Source organism: Idiotropiscis lumnitzeri, chromosome 4, assembly GCF_059441095.1.
Source record: "Idiotropiscis lumnitzeri isolate Australia: NSW breed Sydney's pygmy pipehorse chromosome 4, RoL_Ilum_1.0, whole genome shotgun sequence".
Classification (NCBI taxonomy): Eukaryota; Metazoa; Chordata; class Actinopteri; order Syngnathiformes; family Syngnathidae; genus Idiotropiscis; species Idiotropiscis lumnitzeri.
The window spans coordinates 23,241,526-23,259,155 of NC_142394.1; the positions used below are offsets into that span (position 1 = coordinate 23,241,526).

The window sequence follows — 17,630 nt, forward strand, 5'->3', positions numbered from 1 at the left end:
TTCCAGCCACTGTGAGACGGGCTGCGTAAAAAGCACTCAGCCCTCATCTGTGGCTTTACTCCTTTAACAACTTTGTTGGCAGTTGCGCCAAAACACAAACAAACCCAAAAGAAAAAATAGGCATCCTGCTGTGGACCATTTGTGCTGCACTGACCAAACATCGTTATTTTGTGCTTGTATCTCACAGGCAATAGGGTGGATTGAATTTTGTGTTGTAAATTCTCTTTGAAGAAGACAAATGTACTGTAATAAGGAGTTGCAGCTCTGCTTTAATCGCGTGCAATTTGCACCGCTTTTATCCCTGTTGAAAGACACACTAGTGTGGTCACTTTATTAGGGGCTTCTGCAGTCATTGCCACTTTTATGAAGCTTATAATGTTCCTGTTTTTATTGACACTGTCGGAAAGGTTGTAATTCTTCTTTATGTTCGTCAGTGTGGCCTTAATGGGTGGAAACGTTGCTCCGGAGTGAATTATATTGAAAGGTGATCCGCGCTCGTGCATGAAAATGGAGTGGACAAAATATTAGGAACAATGTAGGGTGAACCCGATACAGTATGAATTTAATCTCATCTTTTCTTCACAGTTGAATGTAAAATCTTGTTTTTTCCTGGCGATAATTTTTGCTCCACTGTTTAAAATTTTTAGTGATTTATTTGCTGCAAGAATAACGTCAATAGCCTTTCTTTTGAATCAGATTAATCCCTTTTTTTTTACCTGTGTCCCCTTTCAAAGGCTTGTACTGTTGATCCCAATTTGTTTCCCTTTTCCCCATTTCACCGACAACGCAACACCAGAAAGTGAATGTCATTTTGAAAATCACATGATTTGAGGTTAGTTTGTCATGTTTTTCAATACACACCGTTCCTTATACCAAGTAAGAAATGGGTGCTTATGTGACAGCAAATTGCTTCGGCGAGCATCAAACTGCATGGTTCAAAGGGCACAATTCCAAATTCATTTTTTTTTACTCTCATTTGGTATACGTGCCCCTGCTTCTGCACTAACATCATAAAAACATTAAATACAACATTCATTGTAAATCCAAACTACAGCAAATTCATTTGAAATATTACACATTTGTGGTGTGGCCATCATTGAATAAGATGAAAAATTGCAGCCATTCAAGTAATGCGGGCGGCGGTTTCCTTTATTGAAATCAGTGAAAGGGAAGAGACAGCACTGGCCATGCGATGTTTATATATTTGTTTATTATTGTTTACTTACTAAGTAATGCCACTGTCTAGTGTTGACGCTCGTGCAGTTAAAGTATTTCCATACAATTTGGAAGTCTGCAAATGTGAATTGCTTCAAGGGATGTGTGCCACTTGAAATGTGCTGTACGTGGAAAAAGACGACCCAAAAATATTGCGTATTAGGATTACGATGAACGTTTGTTACGTGTGATTTGTTTCAGGCCCTTACGTAATAGGTGAAAATATGCGACTCCCACAAGCTTTAAATGCATTTCAACTTCATAAACACACTCAAACCTATCAAAACACACTTTTTTTGACGTATTCCTTCGTGTCTCTTCCCACTCTTTGCTTGCACACTTCTCCAAATAAGAGGCAAAGGCCTCTTATTTGCACTCTTATTTTATTTAGAACTGTGCTTGCCTCAAGCTGTTTTTACCACTTGCAGTTGGAGTTTACGATAAAACTGACACATAAAATAAGAGGAGAAAACATTTTCATATCTAAACACTTGAATGTTGGACCAAACCAAAAATGCTGTCAAATGAAAGTGTGATGAGTGTGATGCCAAGGATTGTAAAGGAACTCCTTAACTTTTGTCGTTGTTTAATCGGGTTAATATGCATAAAGATCTTATTGTACCGAGTTGCGTTGCTCATTTATTTGAACAAAGTTACGCCACGCACTCTCTCGTTCTGTGTATGATGCATGCCCAAGGGCACGTTTTGGTGTTTCTTCCTCGTTTGTTTGGATGCTTCTTCTTCGTTGGTTTAAATGCTTCTTCGTATTTGGAGGATGCTGCGTGCTGCCCACAAGACGCACATTTCTGTGGTCAGGGAACAATGAACTTCACTATATTAGGACAAAACCATAATTCACGATTCTACATTCTGACCTGCTGTGAGAATCAAGCCTTGGAGTTAAACTTGTGCTTGATGCTCACTTTCGTTGGCTCCATATTCCTTGTGTGTTGCGGTTGTTTTCGAAGATGTTTGGCCTCTCATTGGAGCGGACTCCATTGGTTCATGCACAGAGTTCAGATTGGGCAGCTTGAGCCGAAGTGGAAAAGCCAATGATTTATTGTGAAAGTTTCTGTAAAGTGTTTGAAATTTCACATATCACAGAGAAGAGTTTTGTTCACAACCCTGACGAATCTCGTCCATTGAAGTACTGTATATACAGTTATGATCAGGCATCAATATCGTAAAAAATGAAGCTTTTCTCTCCGCTTTCATGGGTTAAAACCACAACCCCGCTCAACTGTCAACTGCCAACTTGTTACTAAATGCTTTTTTTCCCCCCTTTAAATTGCGCCCTCCTTGCTCCCTCCATTTTCTACATGATGTGCGCGCACTCACAGCCGACAACAAGGCGCTCTAAAGCAGCCACGACAGTGAACCATTCAAAGCAAATAAGCATTTTCCGGGCGTCGGAATAGCTAGCTGGATAACTGCGTGATGCAATTGGCGCCGCGTAACTGCTGATGGCAGACTCAAAAGTGTGCCACGTGGCGTGGTAGCCTTGAAACGACAAAAAAAAAAGGGAAAATTGAAATAGTTTAATTGTATACCTCCACACTTCATTGCTGCAAAGTTATTAGTCTTTGCATGTTCATCTTAAACGTGTGACAAATTTCGAAAATAATCTCTAAATTAGCTTTCTGTCATCTTTAATAAGTTGTTTTCCATTTTCATGTTTTTTTTTTTTATGTATGATTTACGCAAGAATATTTAGCTGATATTTTGTCAAGTGGATCAATTAGCATAAGAAATCATCGTTTAATTGTTTCCCACAGCCGTTTACCGTATGTCCCTTGCTCATTTTGGTTAGTTTGGGCAAGCGTGTTCTATCATGCTCGTAACATAAAACTGACTGGAAGAAAAACAAATTAAAGTTCCCTTCTGGGTTTAATATTATTACATATTTTTTTTAATTTTTTGCCCCCCTCCACCTCCACCCTCTCCTTACATTCTTATTCCAGTCGTATCGTCTTCCTCCTCCCATTCTTATTCTGGTCTCCTTTGCGCAGGTGGGTGCCACAATCTGCCACAAATTCCCTCACAGTTTCTGCACCCGAGACACAAATGCCTCCTGTCTGTATACATCAGCCTCCATTTTACAAGTCAATGGGCCAAATGAAGTTGAAGTTGGTTTTACTTTTGTTCTACAAAATGTCTTCATTAATTTGCTCTTGGGGGGGGAATAAAGACTGCTTCATTGTCTATTGTTCGCGCAGGCACCACGTAACGTCACACTGCCAATTGCAGAGACCAATCAGAATGCCCTTTATTGTCATTACACACACGGGAGCAGTGTGCTTTTAAAAGCGTCTCTTTCAGGTGAACTTTGCTTTGCTGTGAATCTTCCTTGTAGAAGTTGAAATATTTTCCCAGACACTTTTAGCTCAAGACTCAATTTTGAGAGCTTTCAAGCTTGTTTGGTTTATTTGGTGAATCACATAAAAAAAACATTCAATTGAATTTCCCTTGTTGTACAAACTGGTCAATGCGAAAGTAAGAGCTGGAGTTGTTCAATACTTGACATTTCAGTTTGGTTAGTACATTAGTTTCTAATGTTTTATAGATGGTTCTGATGACAACAACCAAAGAATATAAAATCTTTTATTCAAGCCAAAAATCAACCCATCCATCTTAGATTCGCCTTTTGGCAGCAATTGAAATGTAATGTGTGAAATGGAATATAGTACGTTTAGACAAATCTCATCAGATCCGGCTTAATTAGGTGTGCCAGCATTCAGGATCTGAATCAGATTGTAGTTGCCTTGGCAGAGGCCTCCGCTCTTGTCACATCTGCCAACAGATTTGTTCTTTTGGTCTTAAAATCAGAATGTTCCCTAATTGTTGCTAACCTACACTAAGGCAGTTGTGTGCGTGCGCGCGTACATGTGTGTGTGTGTGTGTGTGCATAGATGGTGTGTGTTTGTGTGTGTGTGTGCGTGTATCTATAAACACTATACACTATTAGCCGAGTGTGGCCGAATTGGAACGCTCCATTGAGTGGAAAACGCGTAGAATAAAACTGCGCGTTGCAGTAACGTCACTTACAGTCGAAAAAAAATCCTCTTCCAAAAAAATGTGCAGGTCTTCTCATTCCCACTTCAGTCTCTGTCAATATCCCGACTGGTGGTGCTTTTATGCTGTGCGTCCTCACCATGATCAGCAAAGAAGCAATGCGCAGCGTCCTAACCGTATAATCCATGTACCTCTGCTCAGATCCACATTTCTTCGTTCTCATATAAATCAGCTACAGAGAGGTTAATCCTTTCGGGGCCTTGTCCTCCTTTAAAAGATATTTATAGTATTAAAAAAAAAAATAATGCTTTTTTTGGGGGAGGTTTATTGGGGGCTGGCAGTGATCAATGACTTTTCAAGTCATTCCAATAGGGCAAATTGATTTGATACACTTGTAACATGAGTTACATTTTTGTCACGGGATGAGTTAAATTTGTAAATTGAAGTAGCACTGTCGCTGTCTGTAATCATGTGCTGACTGCATGTAGGAGTGTGACACTACTCGGTGTCCGAGTCGTTTGCATCAGTCCCCTGCTGGCTCGCTGCCTACTTTGAAGTCCTCTCCGCAGTGTTGACAACGTGCGCTGTGATGAAAGATTTAGCTGCCAGTCTGTCACTTCATGTGGGCGAGCGCCGGAAGGCGCACGGTGGCTGTCGCTGCGTCGCCAGGGAAATGAGGTGACGTGGTTGCGAGTGCGCTGCTGCATTGAACAAAAACGTGCGTTCGGCGAAAAGTGATCAGAGTGTTTTTGTACAAAAGTGATGCGTTTTGGACTCTTTTATCGTTGTTCTCAAGGCGGCTCACCTTGAGTGTGAGTCAGTGAGTCACAAGTGTGTGTGTGTGTGTGTGTGTGTGTGCAAGTGTCTGTGTATGCTAGGGCTGGGCATTTAATGGTAATTTAATTGTGATTAGATTTTGGCTTCTCATGATCATAAAAACATTATAATTGAAGAAAAACAATGAATGTGCCGAACAGCGTGGTGTGTATCCAAGATGGCAGCCGTTGTTGGGGCATCTGGGGGGGCCATGTTCGTCCAATTCAACTTGTAGATTCAGGTCGGGCTGTCGGGCATGGTGTGGTACTAATTCTCACACCTGAGCAGAAGGCCGTAGTAGTTGGCGTCTCCGTCAGCTTTTGCGGTTTGTTATTTGGTCATTTTCCCGTCCGATGTGCCGACCTCTAGGCCGACGCGACAGCTGGCCACGACGGCCGATGTCGGATTAGAGGCCATTAGTAACACATGCAAACGGGTAATAGAACAATACGGACAGACTCATATGCTTCGGACTCTGTAAAGAATTTGTACTTTTTATTTTAAAGTATGGCTTCGTCCATGGATGAACCATGAACTTTTGTAATCGAATAATCGTGTTCTTCGTGATTTCAATATCAATCAAAATTATTGTGATTATTTTTTTGTTTCCATCAACACCTTGCCTTCGAGTATTCATATTACTGTGTATGCGAGTGTGTGTGTTGCATGTGTCAGTGTACATGCGGATCGTTGTCCAAGTCTTTGGTTGTGTGTCCCCCTGTGTATTTGTGTCTGTGGCTTTGTGTACGGCCGTGTGTGAGTGCGTGTCTGCGCGCAGCAAACGGTAAACAAATTGCAGTGCGCCGGCCGCAGTTTTGCTTTAAGCGGTGGCATCAGGTCTTAAATCTTTGGCCGCCTCCCTCTTAACCCTCCTTGGCTTTCTTCTCCTTGCGTGCAACTAACCACTGCTGACAGGGGAAGTGCACAGGTGTAGGAAGCACGTCCACTGCTAGGCAAATTCAAACAAACGAGAGACGTAAAAAGAAGGAGCAGTAGAATAAAAAAAAAAAAAATGACAGTTTTGGCTCTGGAGAGCAATTACCGGCTAGACTGAAATTAGCACAAACGACGACAAAGAAGAAAAGCGTCTGGGAAAGGAATGGAAGCACAAAGGGACTCAAAGGTGTAAGAGTCTACGGGGAGCTGGGGGAAAATACTGCAAAGTGTATCCAGAGGTTAGTAGGCACGACCGATTAGAACAGGTAGCTGCTTTTGTGGAAAAGAAAAGCATAAAATTACCCAAGAGGGAACACATCTAAGAAATGTGAGACGCAAAGCGTATCGAAAATGTTCCTTTCAAATGGAGTGCGAGCTCGATGAGATACCGGCTTGATGGGAGTTGGATGCCGTTGATTTGCACGACTGAACCCTCGAAGGTGTACACGTCGAACTCGAGGCCCGGGGCCAGTTCTGCCTCCTTATATCATTTAACTCATTCACTGCCAGCACAGTTTGTCATATAGTCGTTAAAAAACATACTTTGAATGAATGATCCATAGATAGGCAGAATGCAAAATGGTGTCAGCTGTCGGTGACAATTGATCACTCTGATTGGCTGTTAGCAAGCTAATCAGAAAGTAGACTATGAGAGAGGACTCAAAAGCAAAGAAACAGACAGGAAAAAAGCATTAGCTAAAAAAATTCATCTTGCTTTGTGTGTTGGACAAAGTTTTGTGCATGTGTGCATTTTGTTTCACGGAAGCCTGTGGCCGTGAATGGTATGATTAAAAAAAAACGACTTTTCGGCCATGTGCGCTGTGTGGACAAGGCAGCTCTTGAAACCTGTGAGTGATGAAATTGCACGCATTTTCATCAGAGGGCTGCCCCATAGTGAGTCCTCGTGTCACCCTGGCTACCCCACTGAAAAGATTCTGCCTCTTTAGCGGATAAACGTCTGCAGACGCTCAAAATGAATTCCCCTTTTTCCAGCCGTGTGTGCTCATTAGTCTAAATATGTGCTATGAGCGTGGCCGGTAAAGCAGTGAGGCAATAACTGCCCATATTGTGACAAATGGCCCCACTTGAACCTAATGGGACCGTTAAAGCCTGGAAGAGGTGCCGGCAGGGCGCGCCGATATGTGCGTGACACCGTCGCGTCAAGACTTTTGTCTGCAGCCTTTAGCATAAAGGCGAGCGCACGAGAGGACACTCGAGGATTCCGAGTGAATTCGCCGGCGTAATTGTGATGAATGGCGGCCTTTTGTTAGCGCGACATTCTGCCAGGGAAATGGAACCGGCTTTTTCTGGCGTGTTGTATTTACATGCTGTCGATTCACTCTCTCCTGGGTGTATGCTGTGTGTGTGTGTGTCCGCGTGTGTGTGTCATTTACCTGTGTCTCTGTGTTCATGTGTGTCCAGTGTGTATATTTGTGCGTGTGTGTGTTTGAGAGTATTAGTATTTGTTTGTGTGCCCATGTGTGTGAATTTGTGTCCATGTGGGCGGCCATTTGTGCAGGTGTCCTTGTCTGCCTGTGTGTTCATGTGCGATCCGTGTAATTGTCCATATTTTTGTTGTTTTCTTGTTTGTGGGTGTTTCAGACAGTGTTAGTGTTTGTGTGTGAACGTGTCTGTCCGTATATAAGTGTGGTCCGTGCTTGCCTGCATTTGTCTATATTTCTGCTTTTTGCCCACGTGTGTGCGCATAAATGTCCACGCCGCTTTGTTTGTATCCGTGTGTCTCAGAGAGTGTTTGTTCATTTGTGTATGTCAATTTGTGTGAGTCCGTGTATATTACGTGTGTGCGTGTCCGTCCGTGTGTGGGTGTTTGTGTGCATCATGAAATGGAGTCTGATTGACTATTAATAAAGCTCCGAATGTGAAAGCAAGTAGGCCCTTATTGGCCTTGAATTATTTTCAGTACTTCCTTTGTGTGTGAGGATGACAGGCTGCCAATACTTGCCCGCATCATGCCCCATGAAGTGTCAAGGCGAGCATGAAAAATGTTATTTTTCTCAGATTTCATTCCATCTTGGAGGCGTGGAGCCCACAATGGCCACGGACTTCTTAACTGTCAACTATTTTCCCCCCACCGGGTCCACTCCAGTGTACTGAAATACTTTATAGGTATACTGCTGTAAGCCATAATGCTCTATGATGCAAAAAAAAATAACCCAGCAGTTTAGTCGTGATTGTGAGTGATTGGCACCTCCTCCAAAAAGATTTAGTATTGCCTTTCGATGCCTGTAAAGCTTTTCACGAAAGAAAGACCCTCACTCCAACACCAAGAGGGCGCTGAAGTAATACTTTTCCATTCCTGTATTTGCTACCAGTCGTCATGTAGCTGTAAACTAAAATGCAACAAACTAAATCCCAATATTTAAATAAAAAAATAAGCCCATTGTGATAAAGTTGCTGTCAATTCAGTTTAACAACTAAGTTCATGTTCAAATAAATACTTCATGCAAAGCCATTTAATGGCTGTCATTTTATAAAAAAATTTTGTCTCCATGTTGCAAGCCGAAATTTGAGATACAAGCGAGCTTTTGTAACATCACAACTCAAGTGAACCACAAAAAAGGAACAATGAACTCATTCACTCCGGTGGATGTTTCTGTTCGTCTGCTGGAATCCAACCGTTTCCTGCCACCAACTTATATTTGTCGAGTACATTTTTTTCAATGGGTCGGCGTGGAAAAGGGTCTCGCGCAGCTTGTCGGTGAAATTAAGCTTTGTAAACCACTGTTATGTCTAACAGATCCCTATAGATGGCGATGTTGCATCACTTTGGATGAAAGATGATCATAGCCTTTGAGTTGAAAATAAAGGTTAGGCAATTAATTTCGGCTTGTCGCGTCTATTACGTGGGAGAAAAATAAAAAATATCGGAAGTCGGGCAAGTTAAGGAACCTCACACTCAGAGTATGTACATGTATGGTTCATGGCGTGAATGGTGAACGCCATGTTAGAAAGCCGCAGATATTCAACTCGAGCCGTGCAGTGAGTCACAGCGTGCTTCCTATTTATATATCTATAAATAAATGATGATTTTTTTTTTTTCAAAAGCCCATTTTCAGACTTGTTTTTTCCAATTTTGAATATTTCCAAATTCTCCCATTTTAGCTTCGAGTGGAAATGTTTCATAAATGTTAAACCTGTTCCAAACGCTATCAAGATTAGCACCAAAATGTAATCAGGTTAGATTAGGTTCCAACCTTCGATGTCCTGCACTTTGAGTTGTCCTGTTAACTCAAATGCAACTGAAAAAAGATCCTGCTTTGCACTCAGTAATTCACAAGCGGTAACGTTTTTATCGCAAAACAGTGCTTGAAAGTCGTCCTTTATGAAAGTACTATCTTGCTTTTGTTTCTATTTCTTTCTGCTAAGTTCTTAATGGTGATTGCCAACAAGCACTTCTCGATTATTGGAACTGACTTGCAACAAAACAATCTGATCAATTTTGCAAGCAAGCTCATTTTGTGTTAGTAAAAAAAAAATAAATAAATAAAAAAATTGCTGTGCTAAACAGTCCTTGTGCGTCAATGGCAGGAAAAGCGACATCTTAAATTATAGTCATTTCTGCACTGTGGTAGCTAGCCGATAGATCAATCAAACACGCTGACGCCCCATCCCATTCACCGCCTGGAAGAAAAAGAGAACATTTTGCCATTTCCCCAAAGACCTTCATTTTCTTTCTTAAACTGAACAATACAAAGTGATTTAGCAAAACACAGTTGAAGACTTCTCAGCAAAGAGACATGATTGAATGTGATTTTTAGATAGACAAATAAGTTAATTGCAGCCGTCTTCCCTTTCCCCACACAATTACTTGACGCAGATTGCAAATACACGAACAGTTTAAAAAGCATTAAAAGTTAGAAAACTCGGACGAACAGAAAATCCCATCTAATAGCATAATTGCCCAAATCATTTTTAATTTACCATCGGTGCATCAATAATTTTATTTTCCTTTGTTTAGATTCCCCGTCAGCCAGTTCATCCTAAACCATGAAGTTTGAATCGTAGCAACTCGACTCTTCTTGCTTCATGATTTTTTTTTTATGTCTTTGTTCCTGAAAATATCAGAAAAAAGAAGACAGGCAATTATGCTATTAGGTTAATGAAATTGTCGCTGTCGGGCAGAACCCTCGCATCTCCAATGTGGAAAAAAATGTGATCTAACTTGAGTTACCAAAGTCACCACATGCTTCAATTGATTTAATACGCTAGAAAATCGATCCAATAGCGATCCATTTGAATACAACAGGCTTGGTCAAATGTATACAAGCCAACTAATTTCACTCGTCTAAAAAAAAAAAAAAAAAAAAAAACATCTAATCCAGGGATGTCAAACTCTTTTCTTTTTTTTGTTTTTTTTGTCATGGGCCACTTTGTAATTACGGCGACACCAAATTAAAGTTTAATCATCTCGAATTTATTATGGCATGTACTCAACCAATTGATGGATTACTAGTTTTGAAATGAGAAGTCACTGATAATATTTATTTATTTTTTGAGTTTGTGTAAAAAAGGTAGCCCCAAAAAAAAAAAAAAAAAAACTTGCTAAGTGTCAACGTTATTACAGAAGATTTAACATTTTGGTACATATTTTAAGCAAGTATCATGGAAGCTGACCCGCAAAATGATGTGGCGGCCCAGATCTAGTCCCCCGGCCTTGAGTTTGACATCCGTGATCTAACCTTTCACTCTTGAGTTGCAGAGCCAGAAAAGTTGAGTTTCTCGCTTCTCCGACACTTTAGCGTTCACATGTGAATTAATTTGTCATTATTAACTCCCTTTTTTTTTTTTAATAATGCGTAAAAATAACAGATAATGTGGGACAGACCAGTAGTATCTAGTCGTGAAAAAATCCAACCATATTTGGACGTGCAAGGTTTCTGCACAACGTCAACCCTTTGCAGAGGAATGAGCACAAGGAGACATACATTCTCGGAAAAATCTTTCCAGTGTGAAGTAGATTCCGTGTTGACGCCCACAAGCAAACAAACACAGTGATCCAAGTGTGCATAAATCCAAGCTTCACAGCATCACATCCATTGTGTCCATCTGTTTGGCTTGTCAGGGTTTTGGCCGTGGGTGTGCATAGATGATGCACACTGTACATTTGTGCGCGTGTGGGAGTGCATCTAGAGTTCATGGGAGATGAAAGAGGGTGCCAAGGGTGACTCTGCGTGTCCCGGGCTCACGTGGGCGAGTGCGTGGCTTTGAGAGCGAGACAGTGTGTGAAAGTGAGCCGAGGAAGTTTTCCCTTGAGGCTGGCCCTCTCCCTGCTCCGAGCCCTGACTCTGCAGCGTAGATTCTTCGGCTTGACCTCCAACCGCCGCCCCGGCCCCCCCTGGACCGCGGTCCTGGCTGTGCCTCTCCCAGGCCGAGCTCAGCTTTACCACCAATGCCAGAAGGTTCTTGCCCAAGAACACCGTGGAGACCCTGGGGTCCCTGTACCACAGCATGCCTGCGCCCCTCAGTCCCAGGGTGAAGATGTTGATGGTGACCAGGCTGAGCCAAGGGTACAAAGCCTCCTTGCGGGGCCCCCTCTGTCCCGGTAGGCCCGTGGCCCCCAGTTCCGTGAGGGCCACGCACGGTAGCAAAAGCAGGAGGGTGTAGCAGTAAAAGAAAACCAAGCCCTCGGCCCAGATGGGCAGCCGTTGTTCAGGGCCCGCCGCCCCTCCTTGGGCCTCCCACAACCCGGCCTGCAGATCCAACACATCCAGTAGGTCCACCACCACCCACAAGAGGCGACCCCGCACCTCCTGCTTCCTCCGCTGCGGCGCCATGTAGTCGGCCCCCGTGAGGATCAGGAACAGGGACGGAAGGCAGATGGAAAGCAGAAGTGTCAAGACCTTCCTGGCGAGCGGGTCGGGCGGCCGGCGCTCCTGCCTGTAGTTGTGGCAGACGAAGAACAGCTTGAGCTGGAGCAGCGACAGGAACAGGAACCAGAGAGCGTTGGCGAAGCCGCGGCGGGGCGACCGCGCCTCTGACACCACCCCTGCCGACACGAAGCGCAGCGCCAGCAGGAAGCCCGCGTCGCCCAGCAACACGGCTACGCACTGCCACACGCTGGGTCCCGGCAGCCCGCGAGCTCCCAGCATGCTTTGCTCCAGCAGGTAGAGATCCACCACCACCATTGTGCTCACTGTGACCAGGGTGGAGACGCACACCTGGGGCGTGGGCACCATGCCTGGAAAGTAACAGTTGGCATATTAGTTGAGGTCAGGCCTGGTACTCACACACGGGGATTTTTCAAATCTTTCAAGATCCTTTTTTTCTGTGACAGAAGAAGTGACGACGATAACAGTTTTGTTCGTATAGTGTGTGGTTTGAGCAGATTATCGCAACACAGATCACCAGTAAAATGATTCTGTTCCTCCAACAATCTGGAAGCAAAGTCCTCCAAGGCAGAAAGCTCACACATGATCCCACAACAATATGTTTTTTATGCAAAAAAAAAAAGGCGCAAGATTTCTTCTTTGGTTGATTACGTTCACGGAATCATTGACTCGCAGAGATGTCGGCTTTCCCCACACATATGGAGATTTTTGGACGGATTTATTGAACATGCTTGAGATGTAATTAGTGTAAAGACAGTCGGCCAGTTTTTGTCCGTATTTCCCCCCCTTCCCGTCCATTGACATCAAATGTCTTAATCTTATCACTTAAGATTATCCTTCAGTGTGAACTGTGTTAAGAGTGATTTGTCCCGGTAATAGGGTCAGAAGCGGGTCAGGCCGACAAGCTTAAATATTAAATGTGTCCGTTTCCACTCAAAAATCTTTGTCTGTTTGGGTAAGTCGAGTCTCCCCAAGTTAATGACTGTGAACTGTGAGGTTGAATGGAATGAAGCCAATCGGAGAAGCACTACTTAGTGGCTTTTCATTTTGTATTTGTTGGTTTGACTTTGTGTCCCGTTCAACAACCCGCTGAAAATGGATTCGAATCTTAAGGGCACGTAACTGAAGTTGTAGCATTTTTTTCAAGACAATAGTGCACACCTAAAAAGAGGTTAGACAACACAGGTTACACAACAGTCGCTGCCTGAGGCTCACCACTCACGACATCTCATTTAGCAGCCAGCTGATTGGCTGAGGCTGAAGCACTCCCAGAATGCTTTGCAGCACTTGGGATATGAATGGCATGAGAAAGTTTTGTGTTAATTGTATTCCTTTATTCGTTGTTGCGGTTGTTTCATTGTTCGCGAGTATGCTGTTCGGTTGATGTCGGATGATAGTTTTGGTTTTGGTTTAGCACCGTGATCATACATTGTGTGTTGAGTAGTGACTTGCCTACATCGGCATTGTGTGATCAAGCGACTTTGAAGCTAATATGTCTGCTTGCACTGCTGTTCGAGTTTTCACATCATATCTGAGGGGCTGCGCGGCAGCGAGACTGACTGACTGACAATGACGAGAGGGAACCTGCCGTTTTAGATGTTCATTTTCTGATACAGAAGACAACGGGTTGATGGATTTGGGGATGGGGACTGATCAAAAAATCAAGTCAGTACATTGTTAAATACTTCCATAAAGTACAACCAAACTCAGTTTTGCTTCCAGTGCCTTTTTAAAAACGCATGCTAGCATGCATGCTAGCTCACGTTTTAGCGTGCATGCATGCTAAGGTATGTTTTGACATGCCCGCACCCAGTGATACAGCGCGCCTTATGTAGCCGTTAAATACAGAAATAGCTGCACAAAGTGCCGCACTCATAGTCAATCAAGGTAGCACTTTCGCCAACAGACCTCAATAAGCTTAAAAAAATATTTAATTTCTGGCAAGAAGCACCTGCAGTAATCCAGCAAGAGCGGCGTACGCAGTGGTTGTTCTAATAATACTGGTCTGAGATTCTCTTCTCACGTCATTTATTTTTTTTTTTTAATGAACCAGATGAGCATTAAAATCCCTTTGACAACAACAATCTGGCCAGGCAAGGCAGGTACACATTGCAGGCAAGTTATTCAACACATTTGCATCTTTTGAAAGAGCCGCTCCAAGTGTAACTCGTCCTGGTAATTTAAAAAAATGTCAAAAATCTGTTTGTATTTTGGTCTGGAAATGTTTGTAATTTGTGTCCTTTGCCAAATCCCAAAAAGCAAACAAGAACAGGGCTGCTGGTTGCTATGGTAAACAATGTTGTCTTGCCAGCGCCTTCTCATCATTGGCCTGCTGTGAAGATGGTTAATTTTCAGAAATATCCTTCCTTTCATTGCTTCCTGTCTGAGATATTACGAGTACTGCGAGCTGTTGTTTCACCTGCAATTTGCTATCACTGTATTCATAATTGATTCACTTGGCTCCATCCGTCTGTGTCGTTGCTTCTGTTATCTATTTTGCCAGCGGTGGATAGCAACAACGTACAAATTTATCGTTACTGTACTGCATTTTAAAGCAGACATCACCTTCTACTTCTTGTTTTTCAATCTCCATGGCTGATGATGTGCGGTCAAAACAGGGTAAATAGAGAGTGATCAATTTACCCGCAATTGAGATCTTGATTGAGTTAATTTGTGTTTATTTTTTATTTTAATTTAATTTTTTTTAAAATAATATAGCTGTGCCAGGTTATCAAAGTGGCTATTGTGTATAATTGACTGTAAAATGTTATTTTTACTTTTGTCCCAAGTGACGATTAAGCAGTACAGAAACAGGATGAGTGGGTATTTTTTTTACTTTTACCTAACCTTGAAGCAGTGCGACATATTTTCAATTTACATACTTAAATATTTTACAAACATGCGGATGTACTTTTTCTACTTAATAGATTCTGTATTTCTTTTTTTTTTTACTTTACCTCCACTTTATCCAGTATATGTTTAGCTTTTCTTAAATACAAAATGTGATTACTTTTGCCACTTCGTTATTCTGCTGCCATCTAGAAACCTTCTTGTTCCAAAAAAAGAGCGACAAATAATTTTTTTCCGTCCTTAGCGGCCACGCTGCCGCTCGCTGCATAAACCTCACTATTGATTGCGGAATGAGCAATGATCATTGGCTTTACAGTGATATCTATCCCACGTGTCTTTATCATACGGCGCAAAACGGACTACTGCACTGTCCCCGAGGGTGTTAACCCTTCACACTGATCGTTGTGATTATAATAGCGGACAGTGAGCCCCGCAGACGTGATGCAGCCAGATGCTGTCAGTGCAATTGCAAGCCTCTGAGTAACATGCGCCATGGAAATATGAGTACAGACGACTCCGGTTCGTTGAAGTGGATACATTACCGACCCACGTGATTTGTGAAAACTGAGAGAGTGAGACCATATTAAAACAACGGCAAATAATAGGTTAGTGTTTGTTGAAGTTTGTCTTCAAACAGCTTATGTTAACAATAGTAGAAAGCTCTGTTGCATTTTATAAGTTAAGCCATGATGACTTCCGGCGACCGTGTTGCTGATTCGTGGGTTTAAAAGTCCATGAATCCACCAGGATTGTACCTTTGGTTCACATGCACTGCGGGATTTTAGGATAAAAATGAAAATTTAAACGTAGTTATTAGCCAATGTTCCATTTTAATGGTCCGCTTCCGGGTTCGTAGATCACCTTCCTCTCACAGCCTGCAGCTTGGTATTGATTCTTCATTTTGTGTTTGTTGTGTAACAAGTATTTAGAAGCTCCGGAACCACATTGGGTGGGATCTGAACGGCATAATAGAGGAGTAAATCACCTCAAAATAATATTTAAAATAATAATAATAATATTTATAGAGTTGGATGGCCCCTCCCTGCCTCCCTCCTTGAAACAGTAAAAAGGGGCTTTTGCTGGCTCCTCTATGCCATCTGACACATTGAAGATAACTGAGAAACTCAGCTGAGTTACAAAAAAGAGGTTCGAGATCTTCTGTGTGCGAGTTTGAAAATTAGCATATGACTCCAAGTGAAAGATTAATAGGCCTCTTGGCTTTCTGCCTAATAAAGTGTTACTGCATGATGTTAATAGTTCATAAATAATCTCCAAGGGAGAGGGGTAAAAAGACACCAACGCAGATATAAAGTGACTTCCACACGCTTAAATGAAGGCGCTTCTTCAGCTTGGCGCGGATGAATGCGAATATATTCATCACAGTCGGCGTTGGAATATATCACAGACTTTTTTTGGGGGGAATTGTGTGAATCAAAGCGAGGAGAAGTGTTTAATCTGCTCGTAGGCCGGCTGTGTGGACACAAGCGGATCACGCCGGCGGTTTCCTCGTATCTGATTGTCTCCGAGCCCTTTTATTTCATCACCCTTTAAAACTTGATTATTGCCAGCCTCAAATTGGATGAATTTGAAACATCGCCCAGAGGGCGAGCAAACCTGATAATCTGCAAGATGGCAGGCGGCGGTTTTATGTTTTTTGTTGTTGCGTCGCCTCTTCAGTTATTCCACCTGCACATTATACACGGTGGGGAAATATCCCACTTGACTGACGGTGTTTGTGTTGCGGTGGCGTGTCAGTGTTGTGCAGTTTGTTGTGTTGTGAGCGGGGGAGCGTGCTGATGGCCCACCTGTCCACCGCGCTCATCAATCACGGGCCAATTCATCACAGAAACACCCTCCTCCTTGTCTGCTCGGTGACAGTGCTGTTGACAAGGTGAGGCAACCAATTTCGCTTTAAGCATGAGTAATGGTGTGTAGGCAGGTGGGTAGGGGGCTGTTATTATTGGGCTCTTGTTGATCTTTTTCTCTTACAGTCACAGAAAGACATGTTCCTTCATTGTAATACATTTTTTTTTTTTTTAATTCATGAACCATAGTTCTGTTCTTCCGCTGATCCTTAATAGGGTGACTGGTGAGCAGTTGCCTAGCCCACCTGAATTTTATATATATATATATATATATATATATATATATATATATATAATATGTGTATATATATATATATGTATATATGTATATATATATATAAGTGGGTTCAATAGTTTCATTTACAAAAATAGTGCTTAGGTGAAATCTTGTGGCATCTTAGTGCCAAGAAATAATGTTGAGGTGTTTCAAAGTATTACTTTGGCAACATTTTGCAGTACCCTGGTGTGAAGAAACTATTCTTAGGCTTATCATGAAACCAAACGGGATGAAGGGGAATCGTATAGGTACCAAACAAAGGCTCCCACTATAGCGTTGTTTTAACAAATTCTAGGACAATGTGTGTCATGATGGCAAACTAATTGAATTAATTAGTGACCACGCAGGAGGTTAATCTTTGATGAGCCATCACTTCCATCACACAAGTTCAAAACATCTGTTGACTTCTCAGGTAGCATCCCTTGGGGAGATGTTTGTAGCACTCACAGTGTAAAATGTGATTTTCTTTGAGCCCCTTCTCATCAAGATCACCAACTGAAAAATCTATTAAAGACACCTGTTTCACACACGCCTAGGCAATGAGCAGAACACGGGCGTGCGTGGCAGATAGTAAAGTGGAAAAAAGATTGAGTTACCCGAACCATTCGTCTTTGCACCCCGGTGCTCTCTCCGATGCTTCGGGCTTGATTTACAGCAAGCAGTGCGCGGCGGTGGCGGCTCGTCCGAGCAGAGGCGCTGTCTGTGACCAATAAAGTGTCTTTTTATTTATTTTTTTTGGTTTTATTGCCGCCGATCAACCCACTGACGGAGGCTCACGGTCCGAGCTGCGCGTCGAGCCTGGCTGTGGGA

The 17,630-nt window shown here is 42.6% G+C and overlaps 2 protein-coding genes across 3 annotated transcripts in view; one reads left to right on the forward strand and one right to left on the reverse strand.

Moving 5' to 3' along the window:
* The window catches only part of mrpl11 (mitochondrial ribosomal protein L11), a 52,009-nt gene that overhangs the window by 18,572 nt on the left and 15,807 nt on the right, over window positions 1-17,630 (forward strand). The gene's annotated exons all lie outside the window — the stretch shown is intronic.
* tmem265 (transmembrane protein 265) lies at window positions 9,660-17,556 on the reverse strand. 2 transcript variants are annotated; one of them, XM_088294064.1, is made up of 2 exons: window positions 17,417-17,556; window positions 9,660-12,178 (listed from the first exon to the last, which is right to left on the reverse strand). In XM_088294064.1, the coding sequence occupies exon 2, from the start codon at window positions 12,174-12,176 to the stop codon at window positions 11,127-11,129; it is 1,050 nt and encodes a 349-aa protein (XP_088150190.1). In that variant the 5' UTR covers window positions 12,177-12,178; window positions 17,417-17,556; the 3' UTR covers window positions 9,660-11,126. The 2 variants fall into 2 exon arrangements, with proteins under 2 accessions (XP_088150190.1, XP_088150191.1); XM_088294065.1 differs by having other exon boundaries at window positions 17,423-17,550.

Excerpts from the sequence above, each read along its gene's own strand:
- tmem265 (XM_088294064.1), bottom strand. The coding sequence starts at position 12,176 with ATGGTGCCCACGCCCCAGGTGTGCGTCTCCACCCTGGTCACAGTGAGC.